Source organism: Bos grunniens, chromosome 13, assembly GCF_055505025.1.
Source record: "Bos grunniens cultivar Pamir isolate PY7600 chromosome 13, Bosgru_T2T1.0, whole genome shotgun sequence".
Lineage (NCBI taxonomy): Eukaryota > Metazoa > Chordata > Mammalia > Artiodactyla > Bovidae > Bos > Bos grunniens.
The window spans coordinates 19,625,754-19,647,137 of record NC_141177.1 but is presented as its reverse complement, the minus strand read 5'-3'; the positions used below and the strand labels follow the sequence as shown (position 1 = coordinate 19,647,137).

At 49.0% G+C, this 21,384-nt stretch overlaps 1 protein-coding gene across 1 annotated transcript in view; it reads right to left on the bottom strand.

Annotated features, from left to right (window-relative positions):
- Positions 1-21,384, bottom strand: part of PIGU (phosphatidylinositol glycan anchor biosynthesis class U) — a 90,970-nt gene that overhangs the window by 6,028 nt on the left and 63,558 nt on the right. Inside the window, exons 9-11 of the mRNA XM_086332277.1 lie at positions 20,082-20,225; positions 16,432-16,556; positions 9,152-9,294 (exon numbers count right to left, since the gene is read on the bottom strand). Coding sequence (XP_086188403.1) covers positions 9,152-9,294; positions 16,432-16,556; positions 20,082-20,225 — 412 coding nt within the window. The remainder of the gene's footprint in view (positions 1-9,151; positions 9,295-16,431; positions 16,557-20,081; positions 20,226-21,384) is intronic.

The following is a 21,384-nucleotide window of genomic DNA, read 5'->3' as shown; positions in this document are numbered from 1 at the left end:
AGTCGGCGGCTGTGTGAACCTGTGTGAGCCACTGCCCCCTCCCTCCCTGTGCAGCACTGTCCACGTCCGTACAATGAATGATAACTCTAGTTTATTCCTCACAGTCGTGGCCCCCTGGTCCCTGCTCTGTCCCTCTGTGCTTCCAGAGACCTGAAGAGCAACCCATTCTTCTGGTTTTTTAAAATGTTTTAATGGCTTTAATGTGAAAACAAAAGTGAAAAATGTTTTTATGGAGTATGAAAACCTGGTTGTGGGGAGTTCCCTGGTGACCTAGCGGTGGCCTGAGTTTAACCCCTGGTCAGGAGAACTGAGATCCCACAAGCCAAGCAGCACGGCCACAAAAACCCCCAAAAACCGAGTTGCAGGATTTCCAGTTTATTACATGAAAGTGAGAATTACATGATGTAGGAACTGAATGCTTTCTAAGGTAGTTAGTGGTTAGAACTGCAAAGGTCAGTGTCCGGGAGGAGAAAAGCACCAGTGCTGATAAACGCTGCCATTACAGTATTTTATTCTCATTAATAAGAATGCTGATAATACTCAGGCATTCATTTAAGCACTTCACTCGTGTTAAAACAGTTACGTCTTGCAATAAACCTTCATTGTAGGTACATAATTATCCTATCTTAGAACAAAGAAACAAAAGGTTCTTCAAGTAACTTGACCAAAGTCGTACAACCAGCAAGTGTCAGAGACAGGCTCCAAACCCAGACCGTCAGGCATCATACACCACACGCTGACCCACGCTGCTGGAGCTGCTCTGCTCTAATGGAGCAGCCTGTTAAAGCTGCCCTCAGCGACCACAGCTGAGCCCCTTGGCCTCACTTGCCATCAACCACCAGTTGCCACCAATTTCCCTCAGAATTCCAACTCAGCCCCCTCTTGCTTGAAGCCCTCCCTCATCCTCCTGGCCCCTTAGGGGTCACACACACACACACTCACTCAGACTCTCTCTCATACACACACACACACCATGAAAGCCTCTCACTTGCCCGCTCAGAAGCCTCCAGTGCTCCCCTCTCCCTGTGCTGCACCTGCGTGTCCCCAAAGCCCCAAACACAGCCGGGGCCACACCTTGGTGCTTCTGTGCAAGCCCCACCCCTGGGCTAGGATGATCTTTCTCCCAAAGGGCTCCTTCTCATCCCTGGAGAGGCAATGTCTCCATCTCCCACCCCCAGAGTCTTCCCCCAACCCCCACGCTTAGTTCCTTGATCCCTGAAGTGAAGTCACTTCCCATTGCCTCCCCCCTAAACAGGGTGGCATCTGCTCCAGCTGTGGGACCCCAGACCCAGCATGTGGTTGGCATCCTGCCCCCGTGAGGGCTCAGTCAGACCACATTCCTCTCACTGGCAGCTCTGGGTCATGATGAAGATACAGACAGACAGACAGAGAGACAGTCGTGCTGAGTGGCTTGTAGGATACTAGTTTCCTGACCAGGGATCAAATCCAGGCCCTGGCAGTGAAAGCACCGAGTCCTAACCACTGGACCACCAGGGATGTCCCAGAAGATGAAGATTTAATGGAGCAGCTGATAAAAGGCGGCCGAGGACAGAGTGGGTAGATCAGAAGTGGTATGAAATGGTCAGAACACGCTCCACCACAGGGTGGGAGTGAGGAGAGACCAGGAAACCAACTCCTGAGTCTCTGCCCTGGGCCGGGTCCTTTAACAATTAGCACATCAGTGGCTCAGCAGTTGGAGAACCTGCCTGCAATGCAGGAGACCCAGGGGATGCGGGTTCAATTCCTGGGTTGGGAAGATCCCCTGGAAGAGGAAATGGCAACCCACTCCAGTATTCTTGCTGGGAAATCCCATGGGCAGAGCAGCCTGGCGGGCTAGTCTATGGGGTTGCAAGAATCGGACACGACTGAGCAACTAATACACACACTCAGGAACTGTCACAATACCCTGGGCAGGGCTTATAAGCCTCAGAGATGAGCAGACTCAGAGGTCAAGGGTCTTGCCCAGGATCACTAGGGAGTAAGTGACACGTTGGGGCTGCAGTGTCTATCCTGCCTGCCTGAGGCCCAAATGCTAGTCCATCCTGGCCCCCACAACCCTTCTCAGGGGTCTGCACCCACATATGCTGGGTCCTGCTGTGGCCCTGTGCTCACGCTTCATATCCACTAGGCCCAGAGCTGTGCTCCCAGTTCACAACTGTGTCACTGAGCCAAGGAGACAGTTTCTTGAGAAAAGACAAAACGAGCATATGAGACATGAGAGTCAGCAATTAAGGCAGCACATCTAGAAGCCATGGGGCTCAGGATTGCAGTCATGGCCAACAGCCCTGGGCTGCAGTGTCCTGGAGAGGCAGGGAACCCCAGGCATGTGCTGGTTCCCCAGGTCTCATTGTGTTGGGGATGCTGATACCTGACAGCCACGACTGGGAGAACTCCCGTGGCTGTCATCACTGACAATCACAGTGCCTCAGCCCCCACGCTTGCTGCCTGGGATCTAGGAAACGGGGATTTAATGGGGGCAGGAAGGGCCAAGGGCAGACTTGTGGAGCTGGACAGGGCTTAGGTGTGACCAGGCAACTCAGGCCTGAGTGGACAGGCGTGGGAAGAGATGGTGGGGAAGCGGCCCCACCCTCTGAAGTTCTAAAGATGCAAAACAGTAGGGAAATCACTGGATCTCAGCTTCAGGGTCGGGAAGGTCACGAAGGTAGACCATAGCTGGTTATGAAGGCAGTTATCATCTAGGCGGCACTTTCCAATTCATCCAAGTTTTCCCCACTCACTTCCATACTCTCCACTCACGACCCTGTTCCAGGCTGGGGACACTGAGGCTACCAGCTGCTCTTACCAGGTCTCAACAGCCCCCTCCCTGTGCTCCAGATTCCAGCTCACACTCCTGATCTCTTCCCTTCCTGGCAGAGGGAGGTTTTCAGAGCACAAGTCTGGTCTCAAGTGTCTTCACTTCAGACTGACAGCTCAGCCTGGTCCTCAGCATAACTTCTGGCTCTGACCACAGCTGTCTTGAAATGGCCTCATTCCCTATTAGGTGGCACGTGCTGGTCCTACAGAACTGCATTCCACACCAGCTCCCTCACGGGCTCTCACCCCCAGGCCTCACCTCTCAGAACCTGGTTTGAACCTGGCACGTCCTGCAGGACTCCACTTAGAGGCGGCGTCCTCGCAGAAGCATCCTTAACCACCAGCTCTGAGCTCCCAGCACAGTCACCCTGCCCTGGTCCCGCCCATTTCCTTTTCTTTCTCTCCCACAGACAGCAGAGCTTCTGGGAAGCAGGGCTGTGTCTCACATACCCCTAGCAGGGTGCCTGGCACCTAGTTAATATTTACAAATCAATCAACTAGACACGAAGTTATGTGACTTGCCCAGGGCCAGTGAGCTGGGCAGGGAGGGGGCTGGGAGGCACTGTGGAGTTCCTGTTGGCCTTGACACCCCTGTACTCAGTCCAGGCTTTTTCTGTCTCTCTGGTTGTGAGGGTAAGAGAGAGGGAAAGGGCCTGTGAAAGACAAGTCTGGGATGCTGAGTGTTAAGTCTGAGGATGGGAGGGACAAAAGAATGAGCTAAGATGTGGACAAAACGCTAGCAGCTGAGGAGAGAGAGCACCCACGCACACACGGCTGGACAAGGATGAGGGCTCCCGCCTGGGCCACTGGCGCCTCACGTCAGGAGGAGCAGGCCTCCCAGCCAGGGCCATATACCACCACAAGAATGAACCTGGCAGTCCCCTGTCCATAAACACAGGCTCCACACCACTGGACCGCTGGTGACCTGCACAACCTGCCCCACATTTTTTCTCACTGGGGAAGGCAGATTCCCTTTCCCAGAAGGACACACAGGACTGAATGAGCTTCCACATGAGTGAACAAGGAAAGATCATGGAGAGGTTTCATTAAAAAGAAAAAAAAAAGTCATACTTTCATCATGCTGCCAACAATAAACACGAGTAAGTAAAGTCGCTCAGTCGTGTCCGACTCTTTGCGACCCCATGGACTACTGTCCATGACCCCAAGCCTACCAGGCTTCTCCGTCCATGGGATTTTCCAGGCAAGAGTACTGGAGTGGGTTGCCGTTTCCTTCTCCAACAATAAAACACACACACACAAATAAAACTCCTCCACGAGCAGACGAGGTCATTTCAACACACAGGGAAAGGTCCAGGAGGCTGGACAAGCATGTGATCCAGAAGATTAAAGGGATCACTTGGGCTTGCTCCCCAGTAAGAGCTCTTTCAACATGAGCCACTATTAATCATAACTCTAGGGGAAGATTTCCTTATGTTACCTGTTTTTAAGTTGAATTAGGGCAAGTGGGACACCTTACCTTCCTCTTAAAACAGCTAAATTTAAACATTCCTTTTTGTTTACACATAATCTGGCTCAGCGGTAAAGAATCCACCTGCCAATGCAGAAGACTCGGGTTTGATCCCTGGGTCAGGAAGATCCCATGGAGAAGGAAACAGCAACCCACTCCTGTATTCTTGCCTGGGAAATCCCATGGATAGAGGAGCCTGGTGGGCGACAGTCTGTGGGGTTGCAAAAGAGTCAAACACGACTGAAGCAACTAGACAACAAATCCTAGATGACAACATTTTCCTTCTGCTCGTCTCTGAATTGCAGAAAAAAAGGGTTTTTTTTTATTTTTTAAAAAAAGAGAGAGAGAAAGATTGCTCTCTTTCCCTTGGTTTCTAGGTCTGAGTGCTTTCTTAGGGATTTGCTCTGGGTATTTGAAGAGCACCTTGCTCATCCTAGCTCCCATGTCAACACGTGTCAACATACAAATCCTCTCACCCTGCCCCACCAGAGGTGAGGTTATCACCTGTGACCCGGAGGTCACTTGCTGAAGGTCATACAGTGGCAGAGTGGGGGACCTCAGTCAATCTATCCATCTAATCCCTCCTTCTCTCTGGCACGTGTACATGTAAGAACAGACACACCTCTTACGTACCTATGGATGGTTTCCCGTTGTCATTTCCTGGTTACTGACTCTCAGGCACAATTATAATCAGCAAATGTTCTGTGCCACAGGCTAAAAAATACTTCATGGTTCCGAGGAAAGGATGGGGCCTAAGTCACTGGTTTACCTGCTAGTATCATTAATAATTACTGATGATTTGTTCTATTATGAAACATGGAACTGACCAACTCAAACAGAGCAGGATTTAAAATCTTCAGGCTGAGATGCGCTCTACATTCAGCTCCAGACTCAGCAATGGATTTTCACCTGCTGAAAATCCGTACTCATCTGGTTCCCACGACAGCTTTGCTCTGTCTTGCCCAGGGAGGGGAGAATAAAGACCAGGTGACTATCAGGCACTGCTGCAGGTAGAAGAGCTGGGAAGAGCAGGCTGAGGGACTGAGGACACCCTCCGAATGCCACACAGCTCACCAGAAGCACTAACTGTAGGTCAGACAGAGGCTGCACTGGCTAGGGCTGTGGACAACATGAAGGGGCTTCACCGGCCATTGAGACCAGGATCTGGCAAGAGCGGGACAGAGCTGCCACCCCTCGACCTTAGCCAGTGGGGGTGACCTGGCCCCCACTCCGCCCACCTCCCCTTCCTTCTGAGTCTGGAAGGCCCAGCCCCCACTCTTGTCCCCTAAGGCTTTCCCTGACCACTCAACAGGAAAGTTGATCTTGCTCTCTTTGGATTCCTACAGTGGTTATACTCTGCACATCTGGCCATTAATCACATGATGTTCTCCCTGGCTCTCTTTGGTTCAATCATCCCACAAACATCTGCTAAACAACTGCCCTGTGCCAAGCACTGACTGGGTAGCTGGGGACCCTGCAGTGGGTAGGAGGTGGATTTCTGCCTTCGTGAAGCTCACAGGCTGGTGGGAGAGGCAGAGGGAGAAGCAGGTAAATTATGTAGAGTTATAAACTGGGTAAGTGCTATGAAGGGAACACGCAGAATGCCAAGACAGAGACCGCGGGGCAGGGAAACCTCACAGAAGATCTCTCTGGGGAGGTGACCATTAACTGCTATAAACTTGTAAATGTCCATTTGCACTTTGCGGCTCCCAACAGGCTGGAGGGCAGGGGAGGCAGACCCTCACAACAAGGGGCGCTCTTGTAGCTCAGTTCATGCTCTGGGACAAGAATGTGACTCTAAGGACTGCCTTGGTGAGTAACTGCCCCCTCTGATATGCCCCTTGAGTGATCCAGTGGCGGCAGCAACAACAAAACCCGGAGCCAGCAGTCCCAGGAAGCATTTGACCCAACAGACCTGTCTCTGGCTCAGAGCACAAAGCCCAGACCAAGGAGGTCGACGAAACAGGCATGCTGGATGCCTGAACAAACGGCCAGCTTCAAGACACCTGGCCCACTGCCAGGAGGCCTGGAGGCTGGCATGACCTGTCTGAAGGGCAACTTGGCAAAATCTGCCAAAACATATAATGCTTACGCCCTCTGACCCAGTAAATCCCATCACCTGGAATCCATCCTAGAAAATACTGGCATGTGTGCGCAAGAGGATGTGAGGAGATACGCAGGGTTCTTCCATTTATAACATCGAGTCACCAGAAGCAACGTCAATGTCCATCAGTAGCGGCCTATTAGTCACATAAATCACAGGACATCCTGCCACAGAATGGGTTATCACGGAGCCGTAAAAAAAAAAAGTGATCTCAAGGTAAAATTATCAAGTGGAAAAACAGCCAGTTAAAGAACAGTACTCAGCGTGGGATGTCTTTACGTTTGCATGTGGACTTAGAGCTATAAGTCTCTTACCACACAGAGGAAGCTTGCAAAGACACACACCAAACTGATTCTAACAATCACATCTGCCACAGGACAAGAGGAGACGCAGGCTTTACTTTACATCTCATATGCTTCTATTTTGTCTTCTTTTCCCCGGCAGTAATGAATTCACTCATATGATTAAAAATGCATTTTAAAGAGTTTTTTTTTTTTTTTTTAAGATAAAGTTCAATGCCAAGAGATCAACCCAGTGTTTCTCCATAGCTCAGCCTCTAACACTCTTCATCCAGCTGGCCTTGGTTCCTACCTCTAACCACTTCCTCCTTTTTCCAACAATTCAGTTTCTCCTGGCTTCGCGGCACCTGACGACTTGTAGACATTTCCCATAACATTTTCAGACACCGTTTTCTCATAAAGACAGCCACAGGACAGAAAGCTGTTATCTGGAAAGTTCCATGGATACTTCATACCACTGCAACTGTATTCCTGACCCACAGTGACCTGAAGACCTGACAACAAGCTGTGGACTATTTCAGTGGAGCTTGCCAAGCCCCCCAGAGGCCCAGGGCAGGCCCCATGCCAGTCATCACTTTCAAAGGAAAAGGAAGGAGATTTTAGCAAGAGAGAAGAGCCAGAACAACTTTTTGAATTTCTTCAAGGTACTTCAAGAAATTTGCAGCCTGCAGATTTCTGTTTGTGTGGACAGAGGCAGGAGATGCTGAGTATCCACCAACAGTAACCTGCGTGTGTGACAGGCAGAACAGATTCCCTGGCTTGCTCCCACCCAGCCTACAGGGCTCTCCATCTCTCTTCCTGCTGTGCACAAACTAAGATAAATAGCCAGGCTGGACATGAGTTGTCCAAAAACATCCATGCAGGAAATACCAGACCCATCACTCATTGCAAGAGCCCTAACTCCCTTCTTCTTTCCCAGCAGCTAACCTTGGAGACAAAAAGTCTCCGTGGGGATTATTCACTGGCATCACTGGTCTCTCTAGCGAGCCGTGCTTCCCATTCGTCCATTATGCACAGGAAATGCCAGGCTGTGCCAATTGCAATTGAAATGGTGAACGGCACAAGTGATTCTCATAAGACCTTGACAATTAGGACACAGCTGATCTGAGGGAACACAGCATGGTGAACGAGGGACCCTCAGAGAAGTGTGCTAGGACAACCTGCAACAGAATCGCTGGAGAACTTGTTAAAAATACAAAATCCAAGGACTTCCTGGCAGTCCGGTGGCTAAGACTCCACGCTCCCAATCAATGCAAGGGGCCTAGGTGCGATCCCTGATCAGGGAACTAGATCCTGAGTGCCACAACTAAAGATCCTGGTGCAGCCAAATAGATATTTTTAAAAAAAACAAAATCCAATCAACACCTCTGGGAGTGGGATCAGGGAATCTGCTTTAAAAAAATCAAAGCCATGTAATTGTGACAGCTGTAGCATAAACACAGGACTTAAAAACACCTTAACAAGGAATCTGCATTTTTTTTTAACAAGCTTCCTGCAGTGACTCTGATGCAGAGAACCACTGCTCCATGGCCCCAAGGGAGAGGCTGTCTCCAGGTCGGAGTTCCATGCTGGTCCTTCTCATTCTAGGATGGCCTCTCGGCCTCCTCTCTGGCTAAACTACTTCTCTCCTAAGGACTCTGCCTTTGCTCCTGCTGCTCCAAAGTCCGCAAAGTCTCCCCTCCCCACCCTCACAAACCGCTCTCACCCTGGGGACCGCAGTCCAGGAAGCGAAGGAAAGCAGAGCATAGGGGAAGAGCACACTAGCCAGGATGGTGCGGTCAGGCTCTCACCCCATGGTCTCTCGTTCTTGCCCCACGTTTTGTAAACAATGATGATGTAACAGCTGAGATCACTGAGAGCCCTGCTCATGTGCATCACGAGGTACTTGCGTGGCCATGGGCTCCTTCTGTTCTGTAACTACATATAAGCCCCACCTGGAAAGCCAGTGGGTTATGTGATGTTATGGCTGCTGCTGAGTCTGCTGCACCAGCCAGAAGAGAATAAATGTGTCTGCAGTTCCTACGGCTCCTCGCGTCTTCTTCCACCCTCTTAGCTTGCGCCTTGCCTATCCTGGGTTCAACTAATAGTTTGCACAGTGAGATACAGCGAGACAACTGGTGCCGTGAGCAGGATCAGCAATATACCAAGCCTTCCCCGAACTTGGTTCCTGGCTCCTCCAATGACCTTGGGCAATCGACAATCTCTGTGAGCCTTGGTTCCCATTTGTAAAACAGGGATCACTGTCTCACAGGCTTGCTGTGAGAATTCAATGCAATAAACGTTAGCCAAGTTCAGCTTCCCCCACTGCTCTTACTGCCCTACCTTCTCTACAGAACCTCGAGCTACTTGAGGGGAAGAACTGCCCCTCGTTCACGTCCAAACACCTGTTGGCAGAACCCAGGGCCCAGGTAGAATGTTTGAGGCTGCAAAATGAATCCCTGTTGCTGGGCTGTCCTTAACTCTTACCTGCCCAATGTTGAAGGTCAGTGTGATGGCATAAAAGAAGTTGGAGTTGGCACTTCCTGCGTAAATCCAGAGATGCCACAGGACAGGGAAGAGCAGGGAGCAGATGATGATGATACAGGCGAGGACAAATATGTTTCGCAGAACTGCAAAGAAGATGGTCACCATTAGCAGGACTGCAAAGACACATGGTCACCATTAGCCTGGCGCTGACTCTCTTTGGGTCCCTTGCGGTGATGGCCCCCAGCACAGAGAGGCCCAGGAAAAGCTTGGTGGAGCTCAAAGGCAGAATGCCCCTGCTTCCCCACCCCAACACACACACACAAGACACAACCTCAGATCCTTGGCAATGGCTCCTTCTGCCTCCTTCCATGGGAGGTACTAGACTTGGACTCTACCTCCAACTCTGGGCTCAACTGGCTACAGTCAGTAATGCTGTGAATGCCTCTGGGCACTGCAAGAGGCGGGGGAACTTCAGCAAGACACTGCCCTTAAACCCCCAATCCCAGGGTGTCCGTGAGTAACTCCTCTCCTGGCCCCAAGCAGGGTGCTTTCTGACCTCTGTGGATCATAGATACGAATGGCAGCACCAACCCCTCAGTGTCTCTAGGGTGCCACAGCCCAGGTCTTAGGAAACACATTTTCCATTCTCCTCAGTTCATATCTTAGGTCCCCTGCCTTGCTTTTCAAATGTCCCTCACTCTTCCTTAGATGATCTCTCTTTGATACCCTCCCTCTTTACCATCATCCCCCTACTCCCTGAGGGAACCAGAATCTCACCAGGGAGAAGCTCCCCCGAAGCCCCTGGGAGGACCGGCTACACACAGTGGTCTGCGGGCAGGCCAGCAGGCAGAGTTCCACTGGGGTAAGGCAGCCTGAGAGTGGGGCACAGGCCTCAGAGAGACCTGGGTTAAAATTCCTAGGGACTTTCCTGGTGGTCCAGTGGTTAGGAATATGCCCTGCAATACAGGGAATGCATATTCACTCCATGGCTGGGGAACTAGGATCCCACAAGCCCGCGCACTGCTTTTAGAAGCCCCCCATGCACCACATGAAAATCCGGCAAGCTGCAGTGAGACCAATGAAGCCAAATAAATAATTTTAAAAACAATTCCTGCTCTGCCAGCAAGTTTCTCAGAATCTCAGCTTCCCCATCTCTAAAATAGGGCTAAAATGCCTACTTCATGGAGTGTTCCATGAATTAAACAAGTTGTGGAAAAGCTAGCAAGGATGTATTACTGTGTGTTTTCTATTGCTATGGTAACAAATGATCACAAATTTAGTGGCTTAAACAATATAATGCATTGTCTTACAGTCCGGGAGGACGGAAGTCCACAGGCTCTGGTGGCTCTAGGGGAGAATCCACTTGCTGGCCTTCGCAGCACCCGGAGGCTGTCGGCATTTCTGGCTCAGGACTCCCATCCTCAACCAGCAATGTCGGATTGAGTCCTTCTCATGTCGTATCATTATGACCTCCTCTTCTGCCTCCCTCTTCCACTTTTTTTTTTTTTTAACGGACTTTAGTTTTTAGAGCAGTTTTAGGTTCACAGCAAAGCTGAGTGGTGCGTAGAGACCGCCCATGTACCCGACTGCCTACTTCTGCTCTTAAGAGCACCTGTGATTACATTGGGCCCACCTGGATAAACTAGGATACTCTCCCCATCTGCAGGCCATCTGTCATGTAAGGTGATCTAGTCACAAGTTCTGGGGATGATGAGGTGACATATTTGTCGGGAGCAAGGAGGGGGCATTATTCTGTCTAACACAGGGGTCTCCAGACTCTGGGATCTAATGCCTGATGAGCTGAGGTGGAGCTGATATAATAGAAATAAAGTGCACAATAATGTAATGCATTATTATATTTATTTATATAATATGCAATTTATATATTCTATATATAATACAGAATACATATCTTATATATTCTATATTATATTATATATATATATTCTATATTATATTATATAACCTAAACCATCCCTCCCCACTCCATCTATGGAAAAATTGTCTTCCATGAAACCAGTCCCTAGTGCCAAAAAAGCTGGGGGCCACTGACCTACCATTGTGATTTTTCCCCCCCTTTAATTCAACAGTAGATATCTGACAGCAGGATTATATGCCATTTTTGTTTCTTTATATTTTATTGTATTTTTTTTTTCAGTGTTACAGCTCTATTTTATTTAGAAGATAGCAGGAAAGTGAGAGAGAGAGAAAGAAAAGAACGCACGCACGCGGGAGAGAGAGTCCTATTTTATTGTATTTTTAAATAAAATAAATATTTAAAATTAATTAACTAGAATACCTTAAAAAAAAAACTGAGTGATTAATAAAAGCTTAGGTCTGATTCTCCGCAGGCACTCAGTCAATAGAGGTTCCCCTCCTCTCTCTGATCCTGACCTTCAGGAAATCCCTTCTCCAAAGTCAGAGTTCAGAGATATTTAAGAGATGGGGAAACTCCTGAACCTTAAGGCCTCTTATCTCAGCTGTACAATGACTTGGCTGAAATGCTATACTGGGGGTTCAGGCGTTGGAAAGGGGACTGGATTACAGCCAAGGTTCTCAATTCTGGTTGTAAAATGAGCTCACCTAGGGAGCCCCAGGGGTGGGGCCCAGGCATCCATATCTGTTTCTACAAGCTTCCCTGGTGATTCCAATATGCAGCCAAAGCTGTGAGCCACTGGGTTACAGTGGCAGACCTCTGCCCCATAAGAGGCCTGTGCTGGTCTGCAGCAGAGACTTCACTTGTCAGTGTCACAGTGAGAATAACCAGGCCAAGGTAGTTCAGAGATCTTGTTAGAGCTGAATGTTTTCAACTTAAGCTTCATTCTTTATTGAGTAATTACAGGTGTCTTGCTGCTGGCTGCTGTTTAAAAAGTCCTTTCTTTTATAAAATCGAGACAAATGGCCAGTAGTTGACTGTTTTAGTGTCTTCAGTAAAATAAAAAGTTGGGAACTCTGTCACCAGGATTTTTTTTTAAATGCTAGTAGTCCCTGAAATCCCATGATTTGGAAACACTGGCTTGGAGGGCTTGCAAGGTGCCCTCTTCTGATCTACAATTTCCACATTTCTGGGTTTTCAAAGCTGAGAAATCAAAGCCCTGACTCAAGCCTCTTGGAGAACTCTAAGAGGCCTCAGTCTTACTCCCAGAAACAGAAGTCTGGGGAGAAAGATGTCTGCACTGAGAGTTATTATTAAACAAAGTTACAACCTCAAGAAAAGAGATGAAGTGAGTGAAGATCACGCAGTTGTGTCTGACTCTTTGCAATCCTATGGACTAGACAGTCCATGGAATTCTCCAGACCAGAATACTGGAGTGGGGAGCCTTTTCCTTTTCCAGGGGATCTTCCCAACACAGGGATTGAACCCAGGTGTCCAGCATTGTAGGTGGATTCTTTACCAGCTGAGCCTGGTAAAGGGAAGCCCAGGATACGTCTATTTACCATTCCTCCACTTCATCACTATTTACATACTTTTCTCAATGGTTCTTTCTTTAAAAAATAAAACAAAACACTCTTAATACTTTCAGAGGTTTTTTTTTTTTAATTATTTCTTTTTCTTCATTGGGTCTTCACTGCAGCAAATACGTTTCTCTCTAGTTGAGGTGCTTGGGCTCAGTAGGCCTGAGGTATGTGGATCCTAGTTCCCCTACCAAGAATCAAACCTCTGTCCCTTGCACTGGAAGCTGGATTCATAGCTAATGGATCACTAGGGAAGTCCTTCAGTGGTTCTTTCTGATTTCTGGGTAATTATTTTGCTGAAAAGAATACACAGTATTCCTAAAATAAAACTCCTGTGGTCTGACAGTCCAGGTGGGTCTTTGCTCCATGTCTCCAGTCACTCTGTATTTTAGAACGGGTGACAAGGAGGTGACCAAGTGCGTAGACTGAGAGAGGTTCACACGCGCCTCCTGGGGGCAATCGCAAAAAGCTGTGACAATGCTTCCCCTGTGCCCCGAGGAACGGTCACCACATCCAACTGGCTTCTGGCCTGTGGTGACCTTTGCAGGACTTCGGAGCTGCTACTCACTCTTGCTGGCTGACTGGCCTGAGGATTCCAGCTATACGCCAGAGCAGATAGAGCCAGGGACCCAGGGCACAGGACAGCCTGTTCCAGCACCACGGTGTGTTGGAGATGTCAGAGGTGACCAGGTGACCCTTCATCCGCCATGCTGGGCCAGATGGAATCAGATTTCCCACCAAGTTCCCTGGGTGACTTCCTCTGATCTCTGGCTCCATCACTGACAAACCGAAACCTCAGGCAAGTCACTTTCCCTCTCTGAGCCTCAGGTATTGAGAAATAAAATTCCACTGGAAGAATCCAGTCCCATCAGGAGGGGCACAGAAGGGACTTAGGGACTTCAAAGCTCATGGTGCTGTTTCTTTTCTTAAACTAGGTGCTGGGCACATGGAAATTTATTGTATATTTTTTAAATAACAAATGCATATTTTAAAATCAATATTCCTTTATCTGTATATAATAATTAATACTAAAAAAGAAAACATGAAGGACACATACACACAAAATCCAGCCCTTTGGTAACTGGCTCTTTGAGCTCGACCACTGCAGGCTGGCATGGGCCCTGCCAGCAGGCTGTTCCCTAACACCACGCTTGTGTGTCTGTGTGACTCATCCTGGCCCCAAGTTCCGCAGAGTCCCAGCATCTGGGACCTGCACTCGGGGGAGGGCCCATGTGCCTCTCTTCCCTACTAAGCAGGATAGGAAAACAAAACAGCGAATGTGTGAGCAGGCATGCTGACACTGGTAACTCATGTCTAAACCGAATTCTTAAACACATTAGAAGTCTGAGTATATTCAACCTAGGTGTAAAGACCTCACAAGGTCTCCACTCGCACATCCACACGACCAGGCTGAAGATGCCCTGGACAAACAGAATGACTCATAGTTGTCTTGCCCAAAACAGACACGCCAAGTCTGAGCGTTCTCTACTGCAGGAGCTGCGCCTGGCAGCCAACGCTGTCTGCGGGCCCTTCAGACAAGCTCAACTCGCCCAGTGAGCCAACAACAGCATCTATTAGCTCATCCAGGTTTCCGGAAACCCCATCCTTATTTTTTGTGCATCATCACCCCAGAGGGCATAAAATAGTTCAAGTTTTGAAAAATGTTTATTTCAATGACTCTGAGTAACTCTGGTTATCAAGCCTGAAGCTTTGATCATGAAACTATGCAGGAGACCTCCCTGTGTAATTAATACTACTAATAACAACAGTGGGGCTATTTACATTTATTCTTTCTCAGACCTCAAACACCCCTGAAAGATATTCTGACAGATGAAAAAACGGGAGACTCAGAAAAGTTAAACGACTTGCTAGTAATGGGAAAGCCAGAATTCAGACTCAAGACTGTCTGGCTCCAGACTCTGTTTAGCAATATGGGATGAAAGATCTCACCTGAGGGAGACACCCTCTGTGGGAGAGCCTGCCAGAGCAACTCCATCTTAGGGGAAAGAGGACCAACGTCCCCAGACTCATCCCATCACAAACTAGGGTATGTTCACATGTTCTGTGCCTTTGGGACTTGCCAAGGGGCCCCAGGCTGACTCTGAGACCCCTCTACTGGGTGAACTGGGTGATTCTTGTCTGTTCAATGAGGATGCCACAAGCAGAAGATGCTACTTCCTGCTTCTGATCTGCTTCACTGGTCACTGCCCCACCTGGAGGAGCAGTCCTGCTTGTCCTGCCCACTCACCTGTTTACCTTTGCTCAGAGGCCCACTCCTATAGACAGGTTTCTTTCCAGCAGCTGGTCAGTTTCACTTCCTGCTTGATACTCAGCAGCCCCAAAACAACAATAAAGACATTTCCTCTGAGGCCTGTCCTCCCCAGGTTTATTGCTGTGCAAGGAAAGTTCTGCAGCTCCCTTCCTGTTTTAGAGAATCAGGTGGTGTTGGGCCACTGGCACTGCCTCTTTATTAGGGAGGTCCAAAAATCCCATACACAGAGATTGGGACTGACATATACACAACACTACTACTACTGCTAAGTCGCTTCAGTCATGTCCGACTCTGCGAGACCCCAGAGATGGCAGCCGAACAGGCTCCCCCGTCCCTGGGACTCTCCAGGCAAGAACACTGGAGTGGGTTGCCATTTCCTTCTCCAGTGCATGAAAGTGAAAAGTGAAAGTGAAGTCGCTCAGTCATGTCCGACTCTTCGCGACCCCATGGACTGCAACCTACCAGGCTCCTCCGTCCATGGGATTTTCCAGGCAAGAGTACTGGAGTGGGGTGCCATTGCCTTCTCCGATACATAACACTACCATATATAAAATAGATAACTAATAAGGACCTACTGTACAGCACCGGGAGCTCTCTAATAGCCTGTATAGGAAAAGAATCTAAAAAAGGAGTGGATGTATGTGTATGTATAATTGATCCACTTTGCTATATACCTGAAACTAACACAATATTATAAATCAACTAAACTCCAATAAAAACTATTAAAAAAAAACCCCATCCACAAACATTTGAACATTTGTTATGTTGTTCTGTGTGTCATCAGGTGTAATCCTGGGTGCTGGGGACACAGGGGTGAGTCATGAGGCTACTCTTAGGGAGCCCACAAACAGTGTAAAGAACCCAGAGGACACAGAGCCTGACTCAGGGCAACAGCAGGAAATACTAGAAAGAACAACTGGTCGGCACTAGGCCGACTTCGGAGGAAGAGCTTGAACGGGTCTCGCAGCAGGCAGGACGTCTACGGTGCAGCACGGGGAAATGGCTGAAAGCCACACTGTCCAGATGACAGCACTAGCCATGTGTGGCTTCTTTAAATTAGATTAAAAATTCAGCTCCCCAGTCACACTCGTGGTTACTCTATCGGACTGGGCAGATACAGGGCATGTCTACCATCACAGAAAGCCCTACTGGGCAGTGCTGGCTGGAGGCTCCTGCATTTGGATGCCAATGCCAGCCCTTCTACTTACCAGTCTTGCGCCCTTGAACAAGCGACGCTATCTTTCTGTGCCCTAGTTTTCTCATCTGCAAACGGGGATACTTTTCCTCAAAGTCTGGTGTGAAGATAAAATGAGCTGATGCACGTAACATTCTTAGAACCACAGCAACCAGGTACAGTCAGTGCTCAATAAATGCTGGTTCTTTTTATTATTACCATTTGTGTGTAGTACCGAGGGGCAGATATTGTGCTTCATGTCACTGCTGGCACAGCAGGTGTCCAAAAAATGCCTGTCCATTCCTAACCACCAGCTATTTTCATCCAGGGCGAGATGACACAAACCTGTGCCAGAGGGTGCGAGGTGGGGGTACTCACATCTGTAGAGATGGTTCCACACGGGGAAGAAGGCCATGTAGAGCGCCACATCCCCCACCGTCGGGTAGGACTTGAAGATGGCGATGATGGCGATCTGGATGAACATGAAGAAGATAGGGTGCTCCCTGGGGCGAGGCGGGGCAGAGAGAGAGAGATGCAGAGGTCAGTCAGGGACCAGGCCCACCCCAGAGTCTCCTCACCCCAGCCCTGAAACCCAAATACACTCTCCAGGGGACTTTACGCAGGGCAGGCTCCACCACCCACAAAACACAGGGCCAGGCCCAGCAGGAGGGCAAAAAACTGCAGGGACCCAAAGATACCCACAGGTAGTGAGAAGAACCTAGCACACACTAGAGACACAGCCCACAGAGACACTTCCCATCAACCCCCACCCCCCGCAGCTCCGGGCCTTCCCCCAGGAGCCCAGAGGAGGAAAACAAATGAAGTCAGCGGCCTCTATTACTGGGTTTAAATGACTGTTGTCAGAGTAATTAGGCAGCACCCTTGCCAGAGGCCCCTGACACTGGACCAGGGCAGGAAGTACCTCCTGGCTGATGCTTGTTTTCTCTGACAACAGGGTCAGTGGGGACTACAGATCTTTAGCTGTGATGAGCTCCTTTCCAGAAATGGCTGCATGCAACTTTTTGCTCTTAAAGGCTGGAACTGGGGAATTTTCTGGCGGTCCAGTGCTAAGGCTCTGTGCTCCCAAACTAGATCCCACAAGCCATGACTAAGAGTTTGCATGCTGCAACTAAGACCTAATGCAGCCAAATAAATAAAAATGAAATTTAATTGGGGAGGGAGGGGCTGGAACTAGAGCTCTAGTCCCCTTAAACCAGTAAGACTGGCTGCCATTTCCTGAACCTTCACTTGTGCTCAGTTCTGTGCTAGGCATCTTTTCCTGCATCATCACACACGATCCTCACTACCTCGCACCTGGAAGGAGGCAATGCTGTCACTGCACTTTGTGGATGAGGAAATCAGGTTCAGAGAACATAAGAGAGTTCGAAAGTGATGGAGTGGCTTGTCTCCAGAGCGCCTAAGCACCACCGGTGCTATTCTCCCGAGTGCCCAGCAGGACCAGCTCTGATCAGGAAGGCTGAGACAGAACTCAGCCTCCAGTGCTCCTCCAAGAGCTGACTGAGTGCAGAAGAGAATCTGCCAGGAAGAAGCCAGATGTGCAGCCTCCTCAGGTCTGAGCAACGCGCACATGGCCCACTTCTGCACAGGACCCAGAAGGGTGTCTTCAGGTTAACGCCCAGCTCAGGAGGGTGTCTTCAGGTTAACGGCATTCTTGCCTTGTAGATCCAAGGTCAGGTCACTCAATGGATGTAAATCTGAGATGTGGAGACAAATTTGTACACACCCAAATACTACTATGAGGCAAATGACTCAGAAACTCAGCTAAAAAGTTTCTGAGTCAAAGTTTCTGACTGCAAACTCACGCAGTCTTGTAATCTCTAGGAAGGGTGTGGCTATCTCAGTGAGCATTTTCCTACGGCTCATCCAAGTCGTTGGTTTGGGCTTTTTAGGTAGCTGGTAACAGCTGCACCATTTCCAGGAAAAGGCTAATGACAAGGTGGTACCAAAAGACATGGTGAATGTATGGCTGAGTCCCTTTGCTGTTCACCTGAAACTATCGCAAAATTGTTAGTTGGCTCTACTCCAATACCAAATAAAGAGTTTCTTTAAAAAACAAAACAAAACAAAACCCACACAACATTGAGACTTCCCTGGTAGCTCAGTGGTAAAGGATCCACCTGCCAACACAGGGGACAGGGGTTCAATCCCTTGTCTAGGATGATTCCACATGCTGCAGCGCACCTAAGCCCGTGCGACACAACTACTGAGTCCACACTCTAAAGCCAGAGAGCCGCAACTACTGATCCCCCCAGCCACAACTATTGAAGCCCGTGTGCCTAGAGCCTGTGCTCCGCAGCAAGAGACCACCGCAATGACAAGCTAGCGCATCCTAACTGGAGTGTAGCCCCCACTCGCCAGAAATAAAGAAAAGCCTGTACAGCAACAGAGACCCAGCAGAGGCAAAAGTAATAAATACATAAATATATAAAAACAAATACGGACACCAGAACCTCCTGCAAGAGCCCCTGGGGAGCGGTGACCGGTGGCCCTGTTCTCACAAAGCTGGCACTGCAGGGGCTGGAGTGGAACTGGATCCAGACACAAGAGGGCAGCCGAGAGGGAGGTCAGGTATCTTCACACCTTCTGTTCCCACAGCTCTGTGGCCCTTGGTGGGGGTTGGGGGGGGTGTCACAAGATGGCGGTGGCCCCCAGGAGCTATCTGTGGCCTTTCACACGCCGACAATAGGAGGTGCTGGAGAACAGGCTACACGCGTGAGGACAGGTGTGCCGGGTTCCCTGCTTCTTTCAGCCCAGACCCAGGCCTGACCAGAACGCGGGTAGGACATATGGACCACAGACAGCTGGAGAGCCTGGCTGAGGAAGGCTGCCAGAATTCTGGAGCCTGTCAGGCCAAGAAAGAAGGCTTTTTCTGTCGGATGCCAGGCCAAGGCCATGTTATAAGAAGGGAACATCAGCTCTGAGCTTTACAGACAGGGAACCGTGTGCCTTGGTTCACTGCCATGGAGAATGAATGGAAGGTCAGAGCAAAGAACTCAAGCTCTTGAAATCTAAATCCAGCCCTCTACCTCCCTGGACCACCCAGCTGTATCTATGCTGACTGGTGCCTGTTTGCCCCTCTCTGAAGCTAGGATAACAGAACTATTTCCAGGAGCTATTTAATACTATGTGTGATCTCAGGAGCTTGGCAAGGTGCAGAGGTCTGAGCATAAATTCTGGGGCCGAACAAACCTGGTAACCCCAGCTCCATTGCTAACTGGCTGTGTGACTCTGGGAAAATAATTTCACCTCTCTAAACAGCAATTTCCTCGACTAGCAAACGGAAGTGACAGTAACATAACGCCTACCTCCAAGAGTTGCTTGAAGGGTTAGGCATGAATATAACTCAAAAAGGTGGGATGGACAACACATGTTAGCTCTCTTACTCTGCAGAAGGGTATGCCATAGGCAATCCATTGGAGGGAAGTTGATCAGAGCTGCAGGTGACCAGCCCCCCAACTAACACCTCCTGAGCCCCCTGGGACACAGCTAGAGGACTCCCAGCAAGATCCTCTTTTTCCAAGGATATCGTCCCCACCCCAATCCTGCTCTTGTCTAAAACAGTGACTGGGGAGGTGGCCGGGAGGTTCAATAGTGAGGGCACATATGTATACCTATGGCTGATTAATGTTGATGTATGGCAGAAACCAACACAATATCATAAAGCAAATACCTTTCAATTAAAATATATTTTTTAAAAATGAAAAAAGATATAGAATAAAATAAATTGTGATATATACACACAAATAAAACAGTAACTGGGCTCAGTGGCAATGTGGGTTCAAGTACCCCAAAGTGAGGCCAGGGGCATATGGGGCTCCAAAGCACTGCCCCTACAGCTGGCACCGTGTGTGTCACTCTGCTGCAGGGCACAGTCACTGAAGCAACTCAGGGTGAGGTTCCCTGGGCATAAATGCCTCAAACCCAATAGCAGATGCCCGAGTGAGAAGGACATCTATAAAGCTACAAATGACTCCGGGGACAAAAACTCAGTAGGTCCAACTACTTACTTTAGCTTTATAGCTAAAGGGATGGTGTAGAAGAAGACGTTGATCTGAAACACACACACAAAGAAGAGGCTGAAGTGCTCAAACATCTCTGCAAAAAAGTACCAGAAGAGGCCAATGTTCGGGGTGAGATCTGGAACAGAAAGTCTGGAATGAAGAAAACAAAGGGAGAGAAAAAACAGAACCAAGTTAGAAACAACCTGCTTTGACCTGCTTTTCTCCTGAAGGTTTTGGTCACTGCTAGGCAGTCAAGGAAGACTCTGTCTCCAAAGAGATCAGGATGTGAGGGGCTCTCTGGGCACCCCGGATATAGGTAATTAACAAAAGCAAGGGGCAGAGACCCAGAGACAAATAACCCATAAAAAGGATCACCTGAGCCAAACTCTGGCATGCAGCAGAGATCTGAAACAAGGCAGGAATTCATGCTAGAAATCAAAAGACCAGCCCCTTCTTTTCCTGCCCCAGATACGTATGCTCAAAACCAGGAGATACCTAGCACTGTCACAAAAGAGGAATGGGTTTGAAATATGTTCCTCTAACCTATTTTGAGCATTCTAAGGATTTGTCTAGGGGAAAAGCTCAAAGATCCTGTTACTGCCCATTCTTTCTCCAGATGCATACAGCAGGAGCCAGAAGACTGAGTTCCTCACACAGAAGTGAGACTTCCAGGGGTCCAAGGAACCACTGCCAGGTTCTAGCAATGATCCCAGACCTTGCTGGAGAAATGGGGTTTAGCTGGAAAACTTTTTGTCTGATGATATAAGATAAAGATGGGTTACAATTCTGGCTGTTCTAAAAATCTTACATAACATTAAAAACATACATATGGGGTTGAAACGGATGTCAATTCAGTTCAGTCGCTCAGTCGTGTCCAACTCTTTGCGACCCCATGAATCGCAGCACGCCAGGCCTCCCTCCCTGTCCATCACGAACTCTCGGAGTTCACTCAGACTCACGTCCATTGAGTCAGTGATGCCATCCAGCCATCTCATCCTCTGTCGTCCCCTTCTCCTCCTGCCCCCAATCCCTCCCAGCATCAGAGTCTTTTCCAATGAGTCAACTCTTCGCATGAGGTAGCCAAAGTACTGGAGTTTCAGCTTTAGTATCATTCCTTCCAAAGAAATCCCAGCGCTGGCTGATCTCCTTCAGAATGGACTGGTTGGATCTCCTTGCAGTCCAAGGGACTCTCAAGTGTCTTCTCCAACACCACACTTCAAAAGCATCAGTTCTTTGGCACTCAGCCTTCTTCACAGTCCAACTCTCACATCCATACATGACCACAGGAAAAACCATAGCCTTGACTAGA